Genomic DNA, 17,635 nt, shown 5'->3' on the forward strand with positions numbered 1-17,635 from the left:
GCCAAACTTTGTTTCCAGCATGCTCAGTTTAATGGTTCACTCTGGATGAAGACACTTGAGATTCAGTTTTTTTTTTGTTTTTTGTTTGGTCTTTTTGACTTTTACTATGGCCGCTCCCACGGCACATGGAGGAGGTTCCCAGGCTAGGGGTCGAATCAGAGCTGCAGCTCCCAGCCTACGCCAGAGCCACAGCAACGCGGAATCCGAGCCGCCTCTGTGACCTACACCACAGCTCACGGCAACGCCGGATCATTAACCCACTGGGCAAGGCCAGGAATCGAACCTGCAACCTCATGGTTCCTAGTCGGATTCATTAATCACTGTGCTACGGATAGGAACTCTGAGATTCCGTTTTGAGACAAGCTGGGACAATCATAATAAGAACTTCCTTTGTGAAGGAAGAGGCTAGGACAGTAGGAGCTAGGGAGACAGTCAACATCTGGAACTTCAGTGGTTTGTAATGCTCAAAGTCAGCAAGATCACTTGATGTTCTTGAATGAATGACCCTCTCCATCAGGACCCAACCAATTTCCGGTGCCCCAGGGAACATGAGCTGGCCTCTCCTTGGGGTGGGGTGGGGGCTGCTAAAGGCAAACTCCAGGGGTGTCAACCTTTTCCCAGCCCTTCTGCCTTTCCAAAGATGAACCCGCCTCCTGCCCTACTGTTACCAATCAGATTAAACATGTTCCCCAAGTGTGTACTGTATCCATGAGTCTACATTTCTGCTTCCTGAAAAGCTGCGGCCATAGGGATGTATGACTCATCAATCAGTTGTGACCTACCTGAGACATGTCAGTCATCTTCCTACTCTGGGATCTTCCAGGAGCTGCTAGCCAACTACAGAATTAAGTACCAACTCCCATGGAGTTCCCATCGTGGCTCAGTGGTTAATGAATCCGACTAGGAACCATGAGCTGGTAGGTTCGATCCCTGGCCTCGCTGAGTGGGTTAAGGATCCGGTGTTGCTGTGAGCTGTGGTGTAGGTCACAGACACAGCTCAGATCCAGCAATGCTGTGGCTCTGGTGTAGGCCGGTGGCTATGGCTCTGATTAGACCCCTAGCTTGGGAACCTCCATATGCCGCGGGAGCGGCCCTAGAAAAGACAAAAGAAAAAAATACCCCCAAAAAACACAACTCCCAGGTTCCTTTCCAGCCTCTTCACCCACCCCTTACACCCATTCTGGCCACATCAGATTCCTCTTTCCTTGGCTAGATTCCACCCTTCCCTGCTTCCAATCCTCTGTGTGGTTTTGTCTGCTGGAATGCTCTCCCAGTGGCCACCCCCTGCCCCCAGCAAAGTTTCATCTTCCCTTGAAGTACAGCTTTAGTGATTAAGATCACAAAGTTGGAGTTTCCTGGTGGCTCAGTGGGTTAAGGATCTGGCATCACTGCTGTAGCTCAGGTCACTGCTGTGATGCTGGATAGATCCTTGGTCCAGGAACTTCCAAATGTTGTGGGTGTGGCAAAAAAAAAAAAAATCACAACACAGAACAGAATTTAGCAAATTCCTGTACAAAATAACCAGGGTCCAAAGCAGTTGGATGAATAGGATGGCTTTAGGTTCACTTCTAGGTCAGAGGTCCCACAGGGGATTGGAATCTTCAGAGACCTGTGGAACCAATCTACTTCCCTGAGGCACCCTCTCTTTCATGCTGGCACTTACACTACCCCTTAGGAGCAGCTGGGCAGCTGCAGCTGAGTCATACAGGCTGCCAGAGGCCAGCCTGGAGCACAGCTGCACGTTCTTGGCCTTCTTCCCAGATCCCCTTGTCATCGACTTCTGTGGCACAGACATATCTCTGTGCTCCACGGTTGAGATGCCTCAGTTCGATCAATCAGGATTTATGCATTCCAGTGTTCCTCCCACCTCGCTCCAAAATAATCCTGAAAGGGGATTTCAGTGCTTGAATTGAACACCTCCCCGCATGCCTCTTACCCTTTGCCTGCTTTCAGTTACCTCCCAAAGCAGACAGTCCACTTCACCGGCAAATCCTGACCCAGCACACCCCTTGCCAGGATGGAGCAAGGTCTGATACCTACAGCAATCTGCTTTGCTTGCCGTTACAACACCAGTGATCTTGCAAACACTTGATCGATCAAAGTGTTCTCTCTGAACTTCCAGCAGAAACCTCAAGTGGGTGACTGGAGGGCAGGAGCCAGGTCCCATCAGTACCTGTGATTGGTGTACTAGACCTCCAGAAGATGGGCCCACCCTTCTCTGGGCTTTGCCAGGTCTTGCGGAATAGTGCTTTGCTGAGATCCAAACATACTCTCTGTTTTTTTCAGATGGCTCATTCCAAGCAGATATTCAGAATACGGTTGAGTCAAAGGGAACAGGAAAAGAGGGTCCAAAGTCCTTTAGATTATATTTCAAAGGCAGAGTGGTTTGTGAACTTCTAATCTTCAAAACAAACTCTGGGCATGTCCAGGTCTGTCCATAGGGCCCAGGGTCTTAGCTCTATTCTGAGCCATGGTACAGATCAGCCAAGCTCCATGACAGCTTGTAGTTCCTCACTTGCATGGGCAGCCTTGGCAGAAGCTTATATTCCTGCCATGGCTGTCACTGCAGGTTGATCCTTGCTCAGTTCCTGACGAATGCTTGACCGTGGGCTCTGAGATGCTGAGCTGGCTCCAGAAAGGGTTACTCATCAGAGGTCAAGTCCACGGGTTTCACAGACCAGCTGTGCACCTGGGATCTGGGTATCTCCGTGTTGTCTTTGTTCCCTCCAGGGTTCACATCTTCAGGGTCCCACTGCGGAGAAAAGACACAAGACGTACCTTGGTGGAACAGACCCTTCCCGTCTCTTAACAATTCCCCCAACAACAGCTGCAATCCTGGTCCTCATGGCCCAGCAGACAAGAAGAGACAAGTGAGGACAGGTGAACCAGGCCAGTGTTTCCAGGACATAACAGGTAAAGATAACTTTAAATCAAGGAATTAAATGGAGAGCCAAACTGAACCTGCTAGCCAACCTCCCCTGCCACTCTCTTTCCCCTTGTATCACCAAGTCCCTTTATCCTAAGAATGCCCACCTCTGTGCCGAACGCATTCCTGGAGAAGACCAGACAAATTCAACCCATTCTTTATGGCCTAGGTAAGGTCCTCCTCTTCCAAGAAGCCTACCCTGACTGCTGCTTATGCCTATCGAGCTCTCACTCGCTTCTCTCTTTTTATTTTTTGGCTGTGCCCACAGCATGCTGAAGTTCCTGGAGCAGGGATCAAACCTATGCCATAGCAGTGATGCCAGATCCTTAACCTAGTTCCTTAACTTGGGAGCTCCCATCCCCCTTCCCTTTATCCTGCCTGTACCACTGGTCTGCAGCTGAGCATGGGCAGCCCTGCCCTTTCTCTAGGTGTCTGCCTCATCCTCTCAGGTAGATGACAGAGCTCCTGAAGTGCAGGGCACTGGTCTGCCCTTGCCCTCAACATGGTGTTTCCTCTAAACCTGAGGTCAGCAGCCTTGTCAAAAACAAACACTGGGAGTTCCCGTCATGGCACAGTGGTTAACGAATCCGACTAGGAACCATGAGGTTGCGGGTTCGATCCCTGGCCTTGCTCAGTGGGTTAAGGATCCGGCGTTGCCGTGTAGGTTGCAGACGTGGCTCAGATCCAGCATTGCTGTGGCTGTGGCCTAGGCCGGTGGCTACAGCTCTGATTAGACCCCTAGCCTGGGAACCTCCATATGCCGCAGGAAGCAGCCCTAGAAAAGGCAAAAAGACCAAAAAAAAAAAAAAAAACCCAAAAATCTAATCCAGAGAGTGATCACTGCCAGTGAATATTTCATCATTCTGACTCAGACAAGTATGGGGACTTGAAATTTGCAGGGGTAGAAGTAAAAGCTTAAAAAAAACCAGGTGGGGAGTTCCCGTCATGGCGCAGTGGAAACAAATCCCACTAGTATCTATGAGGATATGGGTTTGATCCCTGGCCTCACTCAGTGGGTTAAGGATCCACCGTTTCTGTGAGCTGTGGTGTAGGTCGCAGATGCAGCTCGGATCTGGCATTGCTGAGGCTGTGGCGTAGGCCAACTGCTTCGGCTCCAATTTGACCCCTGGCCTGGGAGCCTCCATATGCCAAGGGTACAGCCCTAAAAAAAGCAAAAAAAATTAAATAAATAAAAAACCAGGTGGGCACACCAGCACTGTTGAAGCTGTTTGCAAAGTCCTCCTATTGCTCTAATTTGACAGAGAAAGAACTCTGCTTGTGGGCCAAGAGCAATGGCATCCTTAGTGATTCCAGCCACAGAGGCAAGTGGGGCTCAGGCTCAAGTCCTCCTTCTGCCACTAACTTGCTTGCTCTTCTCAGGATCTTGATTTTCCATGCAGAAGATGGGAGGCTGAATCAGCAACTAGATAACACGATCTCTCATTTCTCAGTTTCTGCGACTGATGATTCTGAGTCATAAGCTGTACTTGACAGTATCAAAAGGCCCAGGAAACAAGCAAAGGCCATGCAGGATGTGTCAGCCCGGGCCAGACAATCTATTTGGGCAAGAAAATAGAGCCATGCATGGACATGTACTCCAAGAAAATGCCCTGCCAGCTGCTCAAACCTGAGCTGAATCAACCAGTCCAGTGCTTAGAGGGCCAGGACAAGGTTTTCAAGGCTCCCGGAGCCACTGACAGATAAGGCCCACCCCCCTGCAAATTATACCACACAAACTGTAGCTGTCTTTTGTACAGAAAGAGAGAGCCTAATTCAATTAGTGATCTACTGATAATAACTAAATCGAGTTCTACTACTTGGTCGTGACAAACAGCATACGTTGGAGTTCCCATGTGGCTCAGTGGGTTAAGCATTTGGTGTTCCCACTGCTGTGGCTAGGTTTGATCCCTGGCCCAGGAACTTCCACATGCCATGGGCCTGCCCAAACAAAACAATAACAACAAAACCAGCATCTAACCCTGAAGGCCAGGAACTGAGCTGATGTGGTTGGTGCAGCTCAGCCTCTTGTATGTGCCTGGGGCTGTGCCTGGCACATCCAGGGCTAACTTCTCATCTTTTTGTGGTTGCAGACTTGGGGTACACCTCCAAGTGAATTCCTTCTGATGTGTCTGACGTTTTCATTATCAGGAATCCCAAGTCAAAGAGCTTCTGGGCCCCTCAGCCTCCAAGACCCAGGTGCCCAGATGTGGAAGTGGAGGCCTGTTCTGTTCTCTGAGAATGACAGTGTGCTTTTTGATGAATTCTGTTTTCCAGTTGAGAGCCATGTTCTAGATCTCAGGTCTGGATCAGCCTCACCAGGAAGGCCCTGGGTGCTCATTAAAAAGGCTGATGCTGGCGACCCACCCTAGACCCTATCTGTGGGTTGGGACCTAAGGCTTGGCATTTGAACAAGCTCCAGGCATGATTCTTAGCCGCCCTGATGTTTCAGAACTGCTCCCACTCCTAAAATGGCCTCTTTAGAGTGAGCCTTGCTTCTCACGACCAATTCAGCGGCCGGCCAGCAAACAGCTCACCACTCTGATCAGATGCACTCTCTAAAGTGGGTTGCGCTTCCAAAAACATTTGAAATCTCTTCCTTCTGAATTCCAGAAGAATGTGTTTTAAAACATCGTTTTAAGTACTAAAAACATCCCTGGAATCCAGGTATTCAGAGAATCTGAGCAAAAGATAATTTGCTCTCTTATGAGAAAAAAACATCTTGGGAGGGGACAGGATGTGCTCATTTATGACTGGGAGGTGAGGGTGGCATGGAGACCGCAGCCAGCTGTTCCCCAAGGTCCCAAAGGGAGGTGTGTGTGGGGGTGCTGGGGGCGGGGGGAGCTGAGCTTAACTCTCTCAGCCACTCTAGGGGCCACTACCTTTAGGGCCTCGCCATTCTTCCAAGCCGTGTGCCTTGGGTTCTGCATCTTCTCTGAGTCCCTGCTAGATGGTTTGGACAAAGCAGAAAGAACTCTGCACTGGGAGAGCCCAGAAAATACCTTTTCTTTCAGACTCTACTCTCATTTTCACATTCTTTTTTTCCCTAACGGAATCTGGCATGGGTCCAGCCATCCAAAGAGGGCTCACAAAAACAGGAACTGAGGTCAAGCCACAGGAAGTCCCTTCTGGAATAAAGTGAGAGCATGATTGTCCATACCTGCTCCGAGTTTAGGGCTTCCCAATACTTCTGCTGCAGAATAAAAAGAGAGATTTTTTTTTTAAAAAAAGTGTTGCATAGATTTTACCACCATCACAGAGCAGAGCAGAGCTCAGTGCCAGCCCAGTCCGCTCAGGGAGCCAGGAGGCAAGGGAACAGCTGACTTCAGCAAAGCAAAAAGGCAGCAGCTATTAGCGGCTACAATTTAGTTAAACGGTCAATAGGATAATTGTGATAATTACAAAGGAGCTACAGGTCCTTGAAAAAAATGATCATTTATAAAGATTTTTAGATTACTATTATTAGCAATTATTATTAGCCGTAATAATAATAATAAAGCTTCCGTTTATTAACCACATGGCTGAGATGAGTCAACTCAAAGCCATAAAACAAAGAAAGAGAGATGCAAATAAAATCCTCACCTTGAAACGATGGGGTATTTGCTACCAGTCAAGATTCATTTTTAATCAGACTTTACTGCACAGTTGGTTCCATCCCAAGCCTCAAATATGTCTGACTCAGGTTCCTGAAGTGGGGGCATCGCCGTCTATGCTTATTCCTCCAACACCTCCCACAGTGCCTGGGAGACACGTGTGCATGTGTGTGTGTGTATTCACAGAGCTATGAATCTGCAAATGTCTATTACACTGATCTGTGACTGTTCCATTGAATAGCTGCCAGTCTGAACAGTACACAGGATTTGGCATTACTGTCACGTTAAAAACAAAGCCCCTACTGTTCAATTCTTTTAAATTTTCTATGTTGAACAACTTCTGATTATTTGCTTTTGTTTGGGTTTTCTGAGCTCCTTAAGGGCTACTGTTTTTGTTTGTTTTTTTTTTTAATGTCTGATTTTATTTATTTATTTACTTTTTATGGTTGCACCTGTGGCATACAGAAGTTCCCAGGCCAGAGATAGAATCCAAGCTGCAACTGTGACCTGTACTGAAGCCGCAGCCACACCAGACCCTTTATTAATCCACTGCACCAGGCAGGGGATTGAACCCACACCTCCGCAGTGGCCTGAGCTGCTGCAGTTGGATTCTTAGCCCACTTCTCCACAGCAGGAGCTCCAGAGGGCTGCGGTTTAACTCAACTCTGAGTCTTCAGGACCTGGCAGGGCTGGCATGAAGTACACAGAGCAAATGTTTGTTATGTGAAGTGTGTGTGTGTAGATATGTGTCTGAGTTAAGATTATAAAAACTATTGAATGCCTTTTGCTGTCCACTGATGACTGTGCTAGTCCCAGGACGGGACCCTGCTCTGGGGTTTGGACAAGTCCCATTCTGAGCCAGAGCTGGAGGTGGGCCTAGAGTCAGGCAGAGAGGTGTCCAAAGCCGTACTGGCAGAGCCTTGTCCCTGGCAGGCTCTGGGGCAAAGGGCAGAGGTCCCATCTTGAAACTGCAGAGGTCTGGGAAGGGGCACTAAAGCCTGGCCCTCAGTCAGTGGCCCCCATGCGAGTTCCTTACCCTGACACTGGGCAGGATGTGCTGGCTGCTGCAGGAGGAGGGGATGGGGGCAGTCAAAATGCAGCCTGACAAGCATCTCCCCAGTTCCTCCCCCCCCCATGCCCACCCTGTCCAGTTCATGCCTAGGCACCTAAAGACTCTTTCCCCTTTTCCTCAAGAAGATGCAATGGACTTTGCAAACTTGAGTCACCACCAACTACTGTTGTACCACATCTTTTTTTTTTTTTTTTTTTTTTTTTTTTTTTTGTATTTTTAGGGCTGTACCTACGGCATATGGAGGTTCCCAGGCTGGGGTCTAATCGGAGCTGTAGCTGCCCAGCCTATGCCGAAGCCACAGCAACGCGGGATTCGAGTTGAGTCTGCAACCTACACCACAGCTCACGGCAACGCTGGATTCTTAACCCACTGAGCAGGGCCAGGAATCAAACCTGTGTCCTCATGGACCCTAGTTAGGTTTGTTACCTGCCGAGTCACGATGGGAACTCCTGATTTTTTTTTTTTTTTTTAAATCACCGTCTCCCAGTTTTTAGTAATATATAATTGACAGGAACAGTGTATGTTCCTGATCTGGGGGGATGAAACTTTAATTCATATGTTGCACAGAAGAACTGAAGAAGTGGTCCAGGGAAGGGCTGGAAATATGGCATGATCAAGTGGGATTCAAGAGCAGGGTAGCAGATAAAACACAGGATGCCCAGTGACATCTGAATTCCGGATAAAAGATCACGCTTTGGTATAGGTGTGTTCATCTGAAATTCAAATTCACTGGTCAGCCCGTATTTTTTTTTGCCTTTTAAATCGACCAACCCTACTCAGGAATGCTTTAAAAAGGCACAGGAGTAGTTTCAGCACTGAGGGCAACTGGACCCTAACTTCATAAAGCAGATGCTGGCTGCCCAGGCACATGAGGAGGCCACTGGGGAAGGCCCTGCTCCCTCTGGGCCTCTGTCTCCCACCTGCAGACCACAGACCAAGGACCCCTTCCTCCCCATCTGTTCAGGACACCCTCTGATGGCTGAGCCAGGAGCGGGGCTGCCTAGTGTTGTATGGCTGAAGTCCAGAAATCCGCACAGCCCATGCAAATGGCCTCTCTGTAGAGTCATGGGTCACACAGGCTTCAGTGCCATTCATCTGGTGCTCTGACCAGCCCATGCAGTGGACACTTGAGGGAAGGTGAAAATAATCCAGTTCTTCCTCCACATTTCATCTGTCTCTGCCCCACCCCTTCGCGTGTGTGCTCTGCGTCACTGGAGCTGCCTGTAAATCCCAGTGTTACCCCCTGTCCCTGAAACAGGGCCCTGCCTGAGAACACGGGCAGTGAGTGCAGAGAGCCCTGACCGAGACTCAGTTTCCTTAGCTGTCAAATGGGAATGAGCGATCATAAGCGCAGTCCTGCCTGCCTCTGGAGGCCATGGGGCCTAGTGGGTGACAACAGGGGTTCAGACCCAGACAGATCTGGGTTCGATTTCCCAGGCCTGCCAGTTATAATGACAATGACAAAGATGATGACCATGCGGATGAAGTTTTCTAGGGCCGGGTCCTGAAACTCAGAGTCCCAGGCTCCTCTTCTGGGGAACAAGCATGATGGGACCTGCCTTGTGGCTGTTATGGGGATTATACCAAACAGAGCTTGTAAAGTGTAGACCACACTACGCTTGGCTCCTTGACACATGTGTAGTCACCGTGAGCTATGGATTTAAACTCGTTTGGTGAGCTGAGTGCCATGGATACAGTGTATATTGTGTCGAGGGACCACCCTCCTCTCCCCCCTCCCCCAGCGCTGCTGGAAGTGGGTGTTCCGACCCACCAGCATGTGCCCCAAGGATAAAGACACAAAACCACCCTCTAAGAGTTACGTCACGAAGTCCTAAGGGGCCACAGAAGAGATAAACAGATCACCTCAGCGCCAGAGTGGCTCCTGAGTGCCCGTGTGTTCACTTATGGACCTGAGGTCAAGCAGAAGCCTGGCTGGTTGGTAACAGACACAGACAATTCGAGGTGGTCGAGGATCATTGCCCACCGCAGCCAGCGTGGAGACAGGCCCCGGGTGTCTCAGCCCCATGTTATGACATATCTGAACTGTGCAAACGCTGGGAGCAAAAGTCACCCAGCAGAGGAGAGGATGATCTGGGGTTGGCAGCTTCAGTGCCTTGGGGTGTGGTCTGGAGGAGCAAGGTGACAGTAGGCTCAACTGTGACCCATTTACCAGGTACCTCCCACTCCATGGGGTGCTTTGGGCCAGCTGCACCTGTCTTCCTGCATTTTCCTTTCAAGTCCCCCCCACCCAGATAATGAGTGTCCAAACAGGTGGGTGAATTTTCTTCTTTTCTAAATTTTCTACAATAAACATATATTACTTTTTTCTTTTTTTTCTGGCTGCACTCGCAGCGTATGTTAGTTCCCAGGACCAGGGATCAAACCTGCGCCACAGCGGTGACAATGCTGAATCCTTAATTGATAGGCCACCAGGGAACACCCAACATTATAACTTTTTTTTTTTGCCTTTTTTTAGGGTCGCTGTGGCATATGGAAGTACCCAGGCTAGAGGTCTAATCGGAGCCATAGCTGCTGGCCTACACCACAGCCACAGAAACGTCAGATCCAAGCTGTGCCTGTGACCTACACCACAGTTCACAGCAATGCCAGATCCTCAACCCACTGAGTGAGGCCAGGGATCGAACCCACAACCTCATGGTTCTGAATCGGATTCGTTTCCACAGTGCCACGACGGGCACTCCCCCAATATTATTACTTTTAAGAAGGGAAAATATAGATTACCAGAATGGGTAATGGGTCACATGCCTGAAAGCCACACTGTCTCCTGCTCATATGATTAACTAATCCGTAGTGGGAGTTTTCTAATCCTCTTTGATCTGTTGGTGTCTATGTTTAGTCAGACTATAAGTTATTTCTGTTCAGGATGCAGTGATTTGTCATGTGCAGTGTATGTGTGTCTTAGGAAACAAAGCAGGAGGACTGCAGTGGGGGGAGCTGGGGTTTATGGGGGGGGCAGGGCAGCAGAGCTTCTTCTTCTTTTTTTTTTTTTTGTCTTTTGTCTTTTTTTGTTGTTGTTGTTGTTGCTATTTCTTGGGCCGCTCCTGCGGCATATGGAGGTTCCCAGGCTAGGGGTTGAATCGGAGCTGTAGCCACCAGCCTACGCCAGAGCCACAGCAACGCGGGATCCGAGCCGCGTCTGCAACCTACACCACAGCTCACGCCAACGCCGGATCATTAACCCACTGAGCAAGGGCAGGGATCGAACCCGCAACCTCATGGTTCCTAGTCGGATTCGTTAACCACTGCGCCACGATGGGAACTCCGCAGCAGAGCTTCTAAAACTACATTCCTTGTTTTTCTTTTTTTTCTTTTTAGGGCCGCACTCACGGCATGTGGAAGTTCCCAGGCTAGGGGTCGAATTGGAGTTACAGCCGCCAGCCTACACCACAGCCGCAGCAATACACGATCAGACTTGCATCTGTGACCTACACCTCAGCTCACGGCAGCACCAGATCCTTAACCCGCTGAACGTGGCCAGGGATCGAACCTGCGTCCGAATGGTTCCTACTCAGATTTGTTAACGACGGAACCACAAAGGGAACTCCTATATTCATTGTTTAACAAGGGCAAAAGCATTCATTTCCATTTGCCTCATTTTTGAGCGTGACCCTGTCCCCCTTGGAATTTATATAGTTAAACAAGTAAATGTCTAAAAAGAGAGAGATACTAGAAGAAAAAGGACTGCCAAACACACAAATGGTCCAAACCAGCCACAATGAAAAATTTCCAAATTTTTCAAGGTCACAGTCCAATCCTTGTCTCCGTCGAGAGCTTCCACAGAGTGAGTCTATTTTCTGCCCTCAGAACCCCATTCCCATCAACTGTCCCTCCCCTTCCCTGAAGACCATTTGCTGTCAAGCTCCCTCTCTCCCTTTAACCCTTGACTCTGTCCAGACTGCTGCCTCTGGGCTGCCAAGCCATGCGCCTTGTGTGTCTGACACATTCTGAGACCAGATCCAAGAAATAAGCACAGCCAACACCGAAGGAGGGACTCAGAGATCCACAGACCCCAAATGGTCCGTGGTCTAGAGCAGAATTCCTCCCTCAAAATCCAGCTCTCAATGACCAGCTCTGTTTGTTCCAGGATCAAGAGATAAAGATGAAGTCGGTCCAGACCTCATCCTAAAAGCTTGTGCCTGGCGGGCAAGACAGGCCTTTACAGACCTCTAGGCTATGTGGCAACCCACGAAGGTGTGTGAGTGGGGTACAGGCTCTGGGCACTCAAGGGAGATTCAAGGGAAGAAGCCTTTCATCTCTGGTGTGTGTGTGAGTGTGTGAGTGTGTGTGTGTGTGTTTGTGTGTGTGTGTGTGTGTAGGGTGGGGGGTTAAGTTCACACAGCAGGTGGCATCTTAGTAGGACTTTGACATGTGGAAATTGGATCAGAGAAAATGCCAGGCAGAAAGGCCCGGAGCCCTGGGAATGGGGGAACAGTCCATGGCCAAGGAGGACATGGAGGGGAGGGTGGAGGAGGGGCCCATGGCTGGGGCAGGTGTGTGAGACCTGGATCCCACATTAAGGGATCTGGACTCTGCCCTACAGACCAGGGGCCCTGAGTCTTTCAGACTGCAGAGTCCATTAGGGGTTGAACAAATTTGAGAGGCTGACTCAGGACAGTGGATTAAGTACTTTGCCAAAGAAGGCCATGAAGACCAAAACTAAAACCTCAACCCCAGCTCCCAACTCCTTTTATCACCAATTCATAAAAGGGCACTTAAACACCAAGACGGTGGGAACCCAGGTAAGTCTAGAAGGAAGGCAGGTTCCTCCCCCTAGTGACACAGCCCATCCACAAGGCTGTCCCTGTTCTCACTGGCCACAGACAAGGGGAAACCTCCTTCCAAAGGGGGCTGGGAGCTATAGCTGCAGGGGCTTGGAGCGACAGGACAGCAGACCTGAGAGTTATACCCGTGATGGATTTTTTTTTTTTTTCCTTTTTCTTTTTAGGGCTGCACATGGGCATATGGAAGTTCCCAGGCTAGGGGTCGATTCAGAGCTGCAGCTGCCGGCCTATGCCACAGCCACTCCAGATCCTTATCCCACTGAGAGGGGCCAGGATCCTCATGGATACTAGTCAGGTTTGATAAGCCACAGTGGGAACTCCACATGGGTTTTGTTTGCAGATCCAAAAATTCAAAATGCGGCAAAGCTTATGAAAGTGCCAGGCACGATGCCTGCTGTGAGCTCCAGGATATGGACCCCACGGCACCATGGAAGCAGCTGGTCCTCCGTGGGGGTCGGAAAAGCGTCCAATGGGTTTGGGAAACACCCAGACTTTTTAAAAGTGTGTTATTCAGCACTTATTCCTGCAAGGCTTGAATGTGCCAAGTGATTCAACGTGCAGTGTTTCCCTGACTCATTTGACTACTTGAAACTCCGCCTCCACGCAGACAGCGTGGGAAAGTCCTCGGGCACAGGCTTATTTGCTATTTAGCGGGTGTGACGTTGGCGTCGACAGAACAGCAGGGCAGCACCGCGGAGGCAGGTGGGGGTGAAGGAGGACCGCGCACCCGCTGCGGACACGACGTACCTCGAGGTCGGAGTTGATGGAGGAGACCTGGGAGGAGCTGCTGGAGGACACGCGGGCCCGGATGACCTGAACCGGAGGGAACGAGGGGGGCTCCTGCAGGGTCGTTGCTCCCGCGCTCGTCTGTCCATCACCCGGCAGCCTGGTGGCGCTGCAGCTTGCCTGCAAAGTGTGAGGGGAAGGGCAGGTGGGCAGTTGGCATCTTTATTTTCGCCCCCCCAGAGCATTCACATCCTCCAGGATTCAAAGGGCACAGAAGGGTGTGGCGCGCGGCGCCGTCTCCTCCCTGCTCCCCAGCCACCGGCTCTCCCAGAGGCAGCCGGCGCTCAGTATGTGTCCTTCCGGATATTCTGTGCACACACGAGCAAATGTATGTGCCTATCTGTGCAAGTGGCAGCACGTGGAAGTTCCCGGGCTAGGGGTCGAATCCGAGCTGCAGCCGTCGGTTTACACCTCAGTCACAGGAAAACCTGATCCCAGCCACATCTGCGACCTACACCGCTGCTCAGGGCAACACCAGATCCTTTAACTCACTGAGCGAAACCAGGGATTGAACCCACATCCCCACGGACCCTATGCCAGGTTCTTAACCCGCTGAGCCACAAGGGGGAACTCCAGGTTTTTTTGTTTGTTGGGGAGCACTGCATAGGTGTTCACAAGCTTTTTAACCAGTCCCTTGCTGTTGGATGTTTAGGGTATTTCCAGTTTCTTGCTTTTGTTTTATTTTTAATTTTCTTTCTGTTGTTAATAAGGGCCCTAACTGCAAGTTTCTTGCTTTTATAGTCAATACCGACTGCAGAAAATTATATTGTACCTTCAACATTTCAGGGTTTTAAAGGATAAATTCCTAGAAGTGGAATTGCTGGATCAGAAGGTATTGCACTTGTGGAGTTCCCGTTATGGCTAAGCAGTAATGAACCCGACTAGTAACCACGAAAACATGGGTTTGATCCCTGGCCTCCCTCAGTGGGTTAAGGATCCCATGTGTCTGTGGTATAGGCCGGCAGCTGCAGCTCTGATTCAATCCCTGGCATGGGAACTTCCATATGCTGTGAGTGCAGCCCTAAAAAGCAAAAAAAAAAAAAAAAAAAAAAAAAAGAAAGAAAAAAAAGTAAAAGAAAAAGAAGATAGGCACTTGTAACTTGGATAGCTATCACCAGAAGTGCACTCCATAGAGGCTTAACCAACACGCCCACCAAGAGCATATAAAAGTGAGCTAGGAAGGCTTAAGGGAGGAAGGAACTTGTGAGATTATGTATCTATCTATCTATCTATCTAGGTATCTATCTCAGAAGACAGCTTCTTCCCACAGGCCTTACTGGCACTTCCTCAGAAATCCTCCAAGCCCTGGGCTGGGGTTTCAGAGCTGGGTGATCATCCCACTGACACAGCACAGGGGGAACAACAGGCCTTTTGGAATGTATCTTCCACCAACAAACCATGTGACCTTGGCAAGAAATCTATCCTGAGTCTCAGTTTCCTAATCCACAGAAGGGGGAGGGGGAATCCCTGCCTTGCCTCCTCTGAAGTGCTGTCACGGGGCTCAGATTTAGTAAACATCCTGGACACAAGAGAAGAACAGTTGCTCACTGGATCCCAAAATGCACAGGGCTCCAGCCCTGGATGGGTCAAGTGCATGGTTCCCCATGAGTCGGCTGGAAGGGAGGCAAGTCCACACAAGAGACAGAAGCAGCTTTCTGGATGGGGGAGGCAGAGCAGCAGAGTCTGCTCGGGCAATAACGGAAGAGTCCATACATTCCCCAGGCCTGACCAAACCTGAGTCAACAGAGCAAAGGGAATTTTCAAATGTTTTAAGTGTCGACTCATAGGACCCCATGCTCTTGGCCCCTCAGGATCAGCCTGATCCCAGCTGCATCTCTTGGAAAATCTCTCCTTAGACCAGTGCTCAGGAGGGGATGCTGGGGAGAGTGAGCATGGATCTGGTTCTTTTGCCCACTTCTAGATGGTGGTCCAAACAGAATATGTATCAAGGCACATGACAGCAGGGTATCAATTTCACCACAACATGCCCATCAGCACATCTTCATGGAAAAACAAAACAAAACAAAACTGTGCTAACGTGGCAGGCATGAAATGGAAGCATAAAGGACATGTCCTTTCTGTAAAAAAAAAAAGCTCAGGTCCCAGGATCAAACTGGCTTAGTCTGAAACTTATTTCTGTGGTTTTCTTTTCTTTTGAGGGCTGCACCTGCAGCATAAGTTCCCAGGCTGAGTCAAATTGGAGCTGCAGCTGCTGGCCTACACCACAGCTGCAGTCACGCCAGATCCTAGCTGCATTTGTGACCTATGCCGTAGCTTGCAGCAACTCAGTATCCTTAACCCACTGAGCAAGGCCAGGGATTGAACCCAAATCCTCACAGACACTAAGTCAGGCTCTTAACCTGCTGAGCCACAAGGGAAATCCTTCAGTGATTTTTTTTTTTTTTTAATGGATATTTCCTAAGTACCTTTTATTTGTTTTATTTTTTTGCTTTTTAGGGCCTCACCTGCAGCATATAAGAAATTCTCAGGCTAGGGGTCGAATCAGAGCTACAGCTGCTGGCCTACACCACAGCCACAGCAACACATGATCTGAGCCATGTCTGCAACCTATGACACAGCTCACAACGTCAGATCCTTAACCCACTGAGCGAAGCCAGGGAATCTAACCCTCATGTACTAGTCAGATTTGTTTCTGCTGTGCCACAATGGGAACTCCCTGTGATTTTTTAACTATGGGATTTGGGGCAAGTGAGTTAACCCTCTTTGTGCCACCTTTTATAATAATAATAATAATTATTATTATTATTTATAAGCAATAGTAATAGAAATAATAATAACATCAACTTCAGGTTGTTATAAGAATTCGTGTTGATAATAATTTTAAAAAACCACCATTTACCGAGTGCCAAGTAAGAAGCAGAATAGCATTGTGGACAAAGGCACAGACTCACGTAGAGGCAGGTCTGAATCCTAGTTCTACCACCAACAAACCGTGTGGCCTTGAGCAAGTCACTTAACTTCTCTGGGTTCCATTTTCCTTCTCTGTAAAATGAGCATAACACCTCAAGGGTTGACTGTTGGGGTTAAATGAGTTAACCTATGTAGAGCACTGTGACCAGTACAATAAGCCTCATGGAAGGGTGGGCTGTTATTATTTACTTAGAGTCTGGCAAGTAGTTAGTCCTCAGTAAAAAGACTACTATGGGAATGACGGCCCTGGAGTCCAGCAAGGTGACTTCTGCCCAAGCTAGAGGGTGGGGCTCCAGGCTTCCTGCTGGGAGCTGTTTGGAGTCCTCTCGCGCCCTCTGGTGGATACAGAAGGAAGAGGCCAAGTGGAAGTACTTTGCTGGAGGGCCTCAGTGGAAAAGAACCAAGCAGGCATCCACACAAGATTCAGGTACTGGAAAGATTCGAATGAATGTAATTTTTGCACTATTACTTTTCAGAAGTTCCATGATTTAAAAATTTCTAGGAGTTCCCGTCGTGGCCCAGTGGAAACAAATCCGACTAGGAACCACGAGGTTGCAGGTTCGATCCCTAGCCTTGCTCCGTGGGTTAAGGATCCAGCGTGGCCGTGAGCTGTGGTGTAGGTCGCAGACACAGCTCAGATCTGGCGTTGCTGTGGCTCTGGCGTAGGCCGGCAGCTACAGCTTTGATTAGACCCCTAGCTTGGGAAACTCCATGTGCCGCAGGTACGCCCCTAAAAAAAGGACAGAAGACAAAAGACAAAAACAAAAAAAAAGAAAAGAAAAAAAAAAAATTTCTAGGGCCAAGCTTTGCCCAGCTGTTGCCAGGGCTCCCTGGGCCTTCTCCAGGGCTTCCCATCACCCACCCTCCTGTCGGAAGAAGAGCTTTAATGGCCGAAGTGGGTGCTTCATTGTGAAAGCGCTGTTCTGAATCTCCCTGAACTTCGATTATATCACACACAGGTTATTTGCACCCATTTCCAAGAAACAACAAGGAGTAAAACCTAACTCTCTGCCAAACTCTGAGCGCCAGCATGTCCCAAGGGCAACTCAGCAGGGCCATTACCACTGAACTCTGTTCCAAACACACCTGTTTAAAGAGCCCGAGACCGGACACACCAGATCTAGGCAAACAAGACAGACGAGACAAAGTTTATATCCCAGCAGGAAACAAAACAAAAGATCATGATAAAGTGCTTTGCAAGATATTTTAAAAGTTAATAAAGTGATACTGCAGAGGGGTGGAGGCAACTTTTGAATGGGTGGGGGAGAAGGCCTTTGGAGAAGGTAATATTTTAACTGAAATCCTAAAAACAAGAAAAAAGCAGCCATGTTTAAAAAAAAAATCAGGAGGAAGAGAGTGGGCAGAGGAATGGAGAGAAATTCTGTGCAGCCAGAGAGGAGCAAAGAGGGGGAGAATAGGAGGTGGTCAGCGAGGGGGCAAGCCTGGGGCTGGGAAGGTCCTGGAAGTCTGTGTTAGGAGATTCGATTTTATTTTGCGTGAGCTGGGAAGCCAGAGCAGTGTTTTAAGC

At 49.2% G+C, this 17,635-nt stretch overlaps 1 protein-coding gene across 4 annotated transcripts in view; it reads right to left on the minus strand.

Moving 5' to 3' along the window:
- The window catches only part of TMEM44 (transmembrane protein 44), a 34,933-nt gene continuing 18,788 nt past the window's right edge, over nt 1,491–17,635 (minus strand). For 3 of the 4 annotated variants that reach the window (XM_005670082.3, XM_021070073.1, XM_005670078.3), the window contains 3 exons: nt 13,138–13,296; nt 6,084–6,116; nt 1,491–2,752 (listed from right to left, as the gene is read on the minus strand). In XM_005670082.3, the coding sequence (XP_005670139.2) occupies nt 2,642–2,752; nt 6,084–6,116; nt 13,138–13,296 (303 nt within the window). In that variant the 3' untranslated portion in view covers nt 1,491–2,641. The remainder of the gene's footprint in view (nt 2,753–6,083; nt 6,117–13,137; nt 13,297–17,635) is intronic. The other variant, XM_021070072.1, reaches the window with a different exon arrangement.

Source organism: Sus scrofa, chromosome 13 (genome assembly GCF_000003025.6).
Source record: "Sus scrofa isolate TJ Tabasco breed Duroc chromosome 13, Sscrofa11.1, whole genome shotgun sequence".
Lineage (NCBI taxonomy): Eukaryota > Metazoa > Chordata > Mammalia > Artiodactyla > Suidae > Sus > Sus scrofa.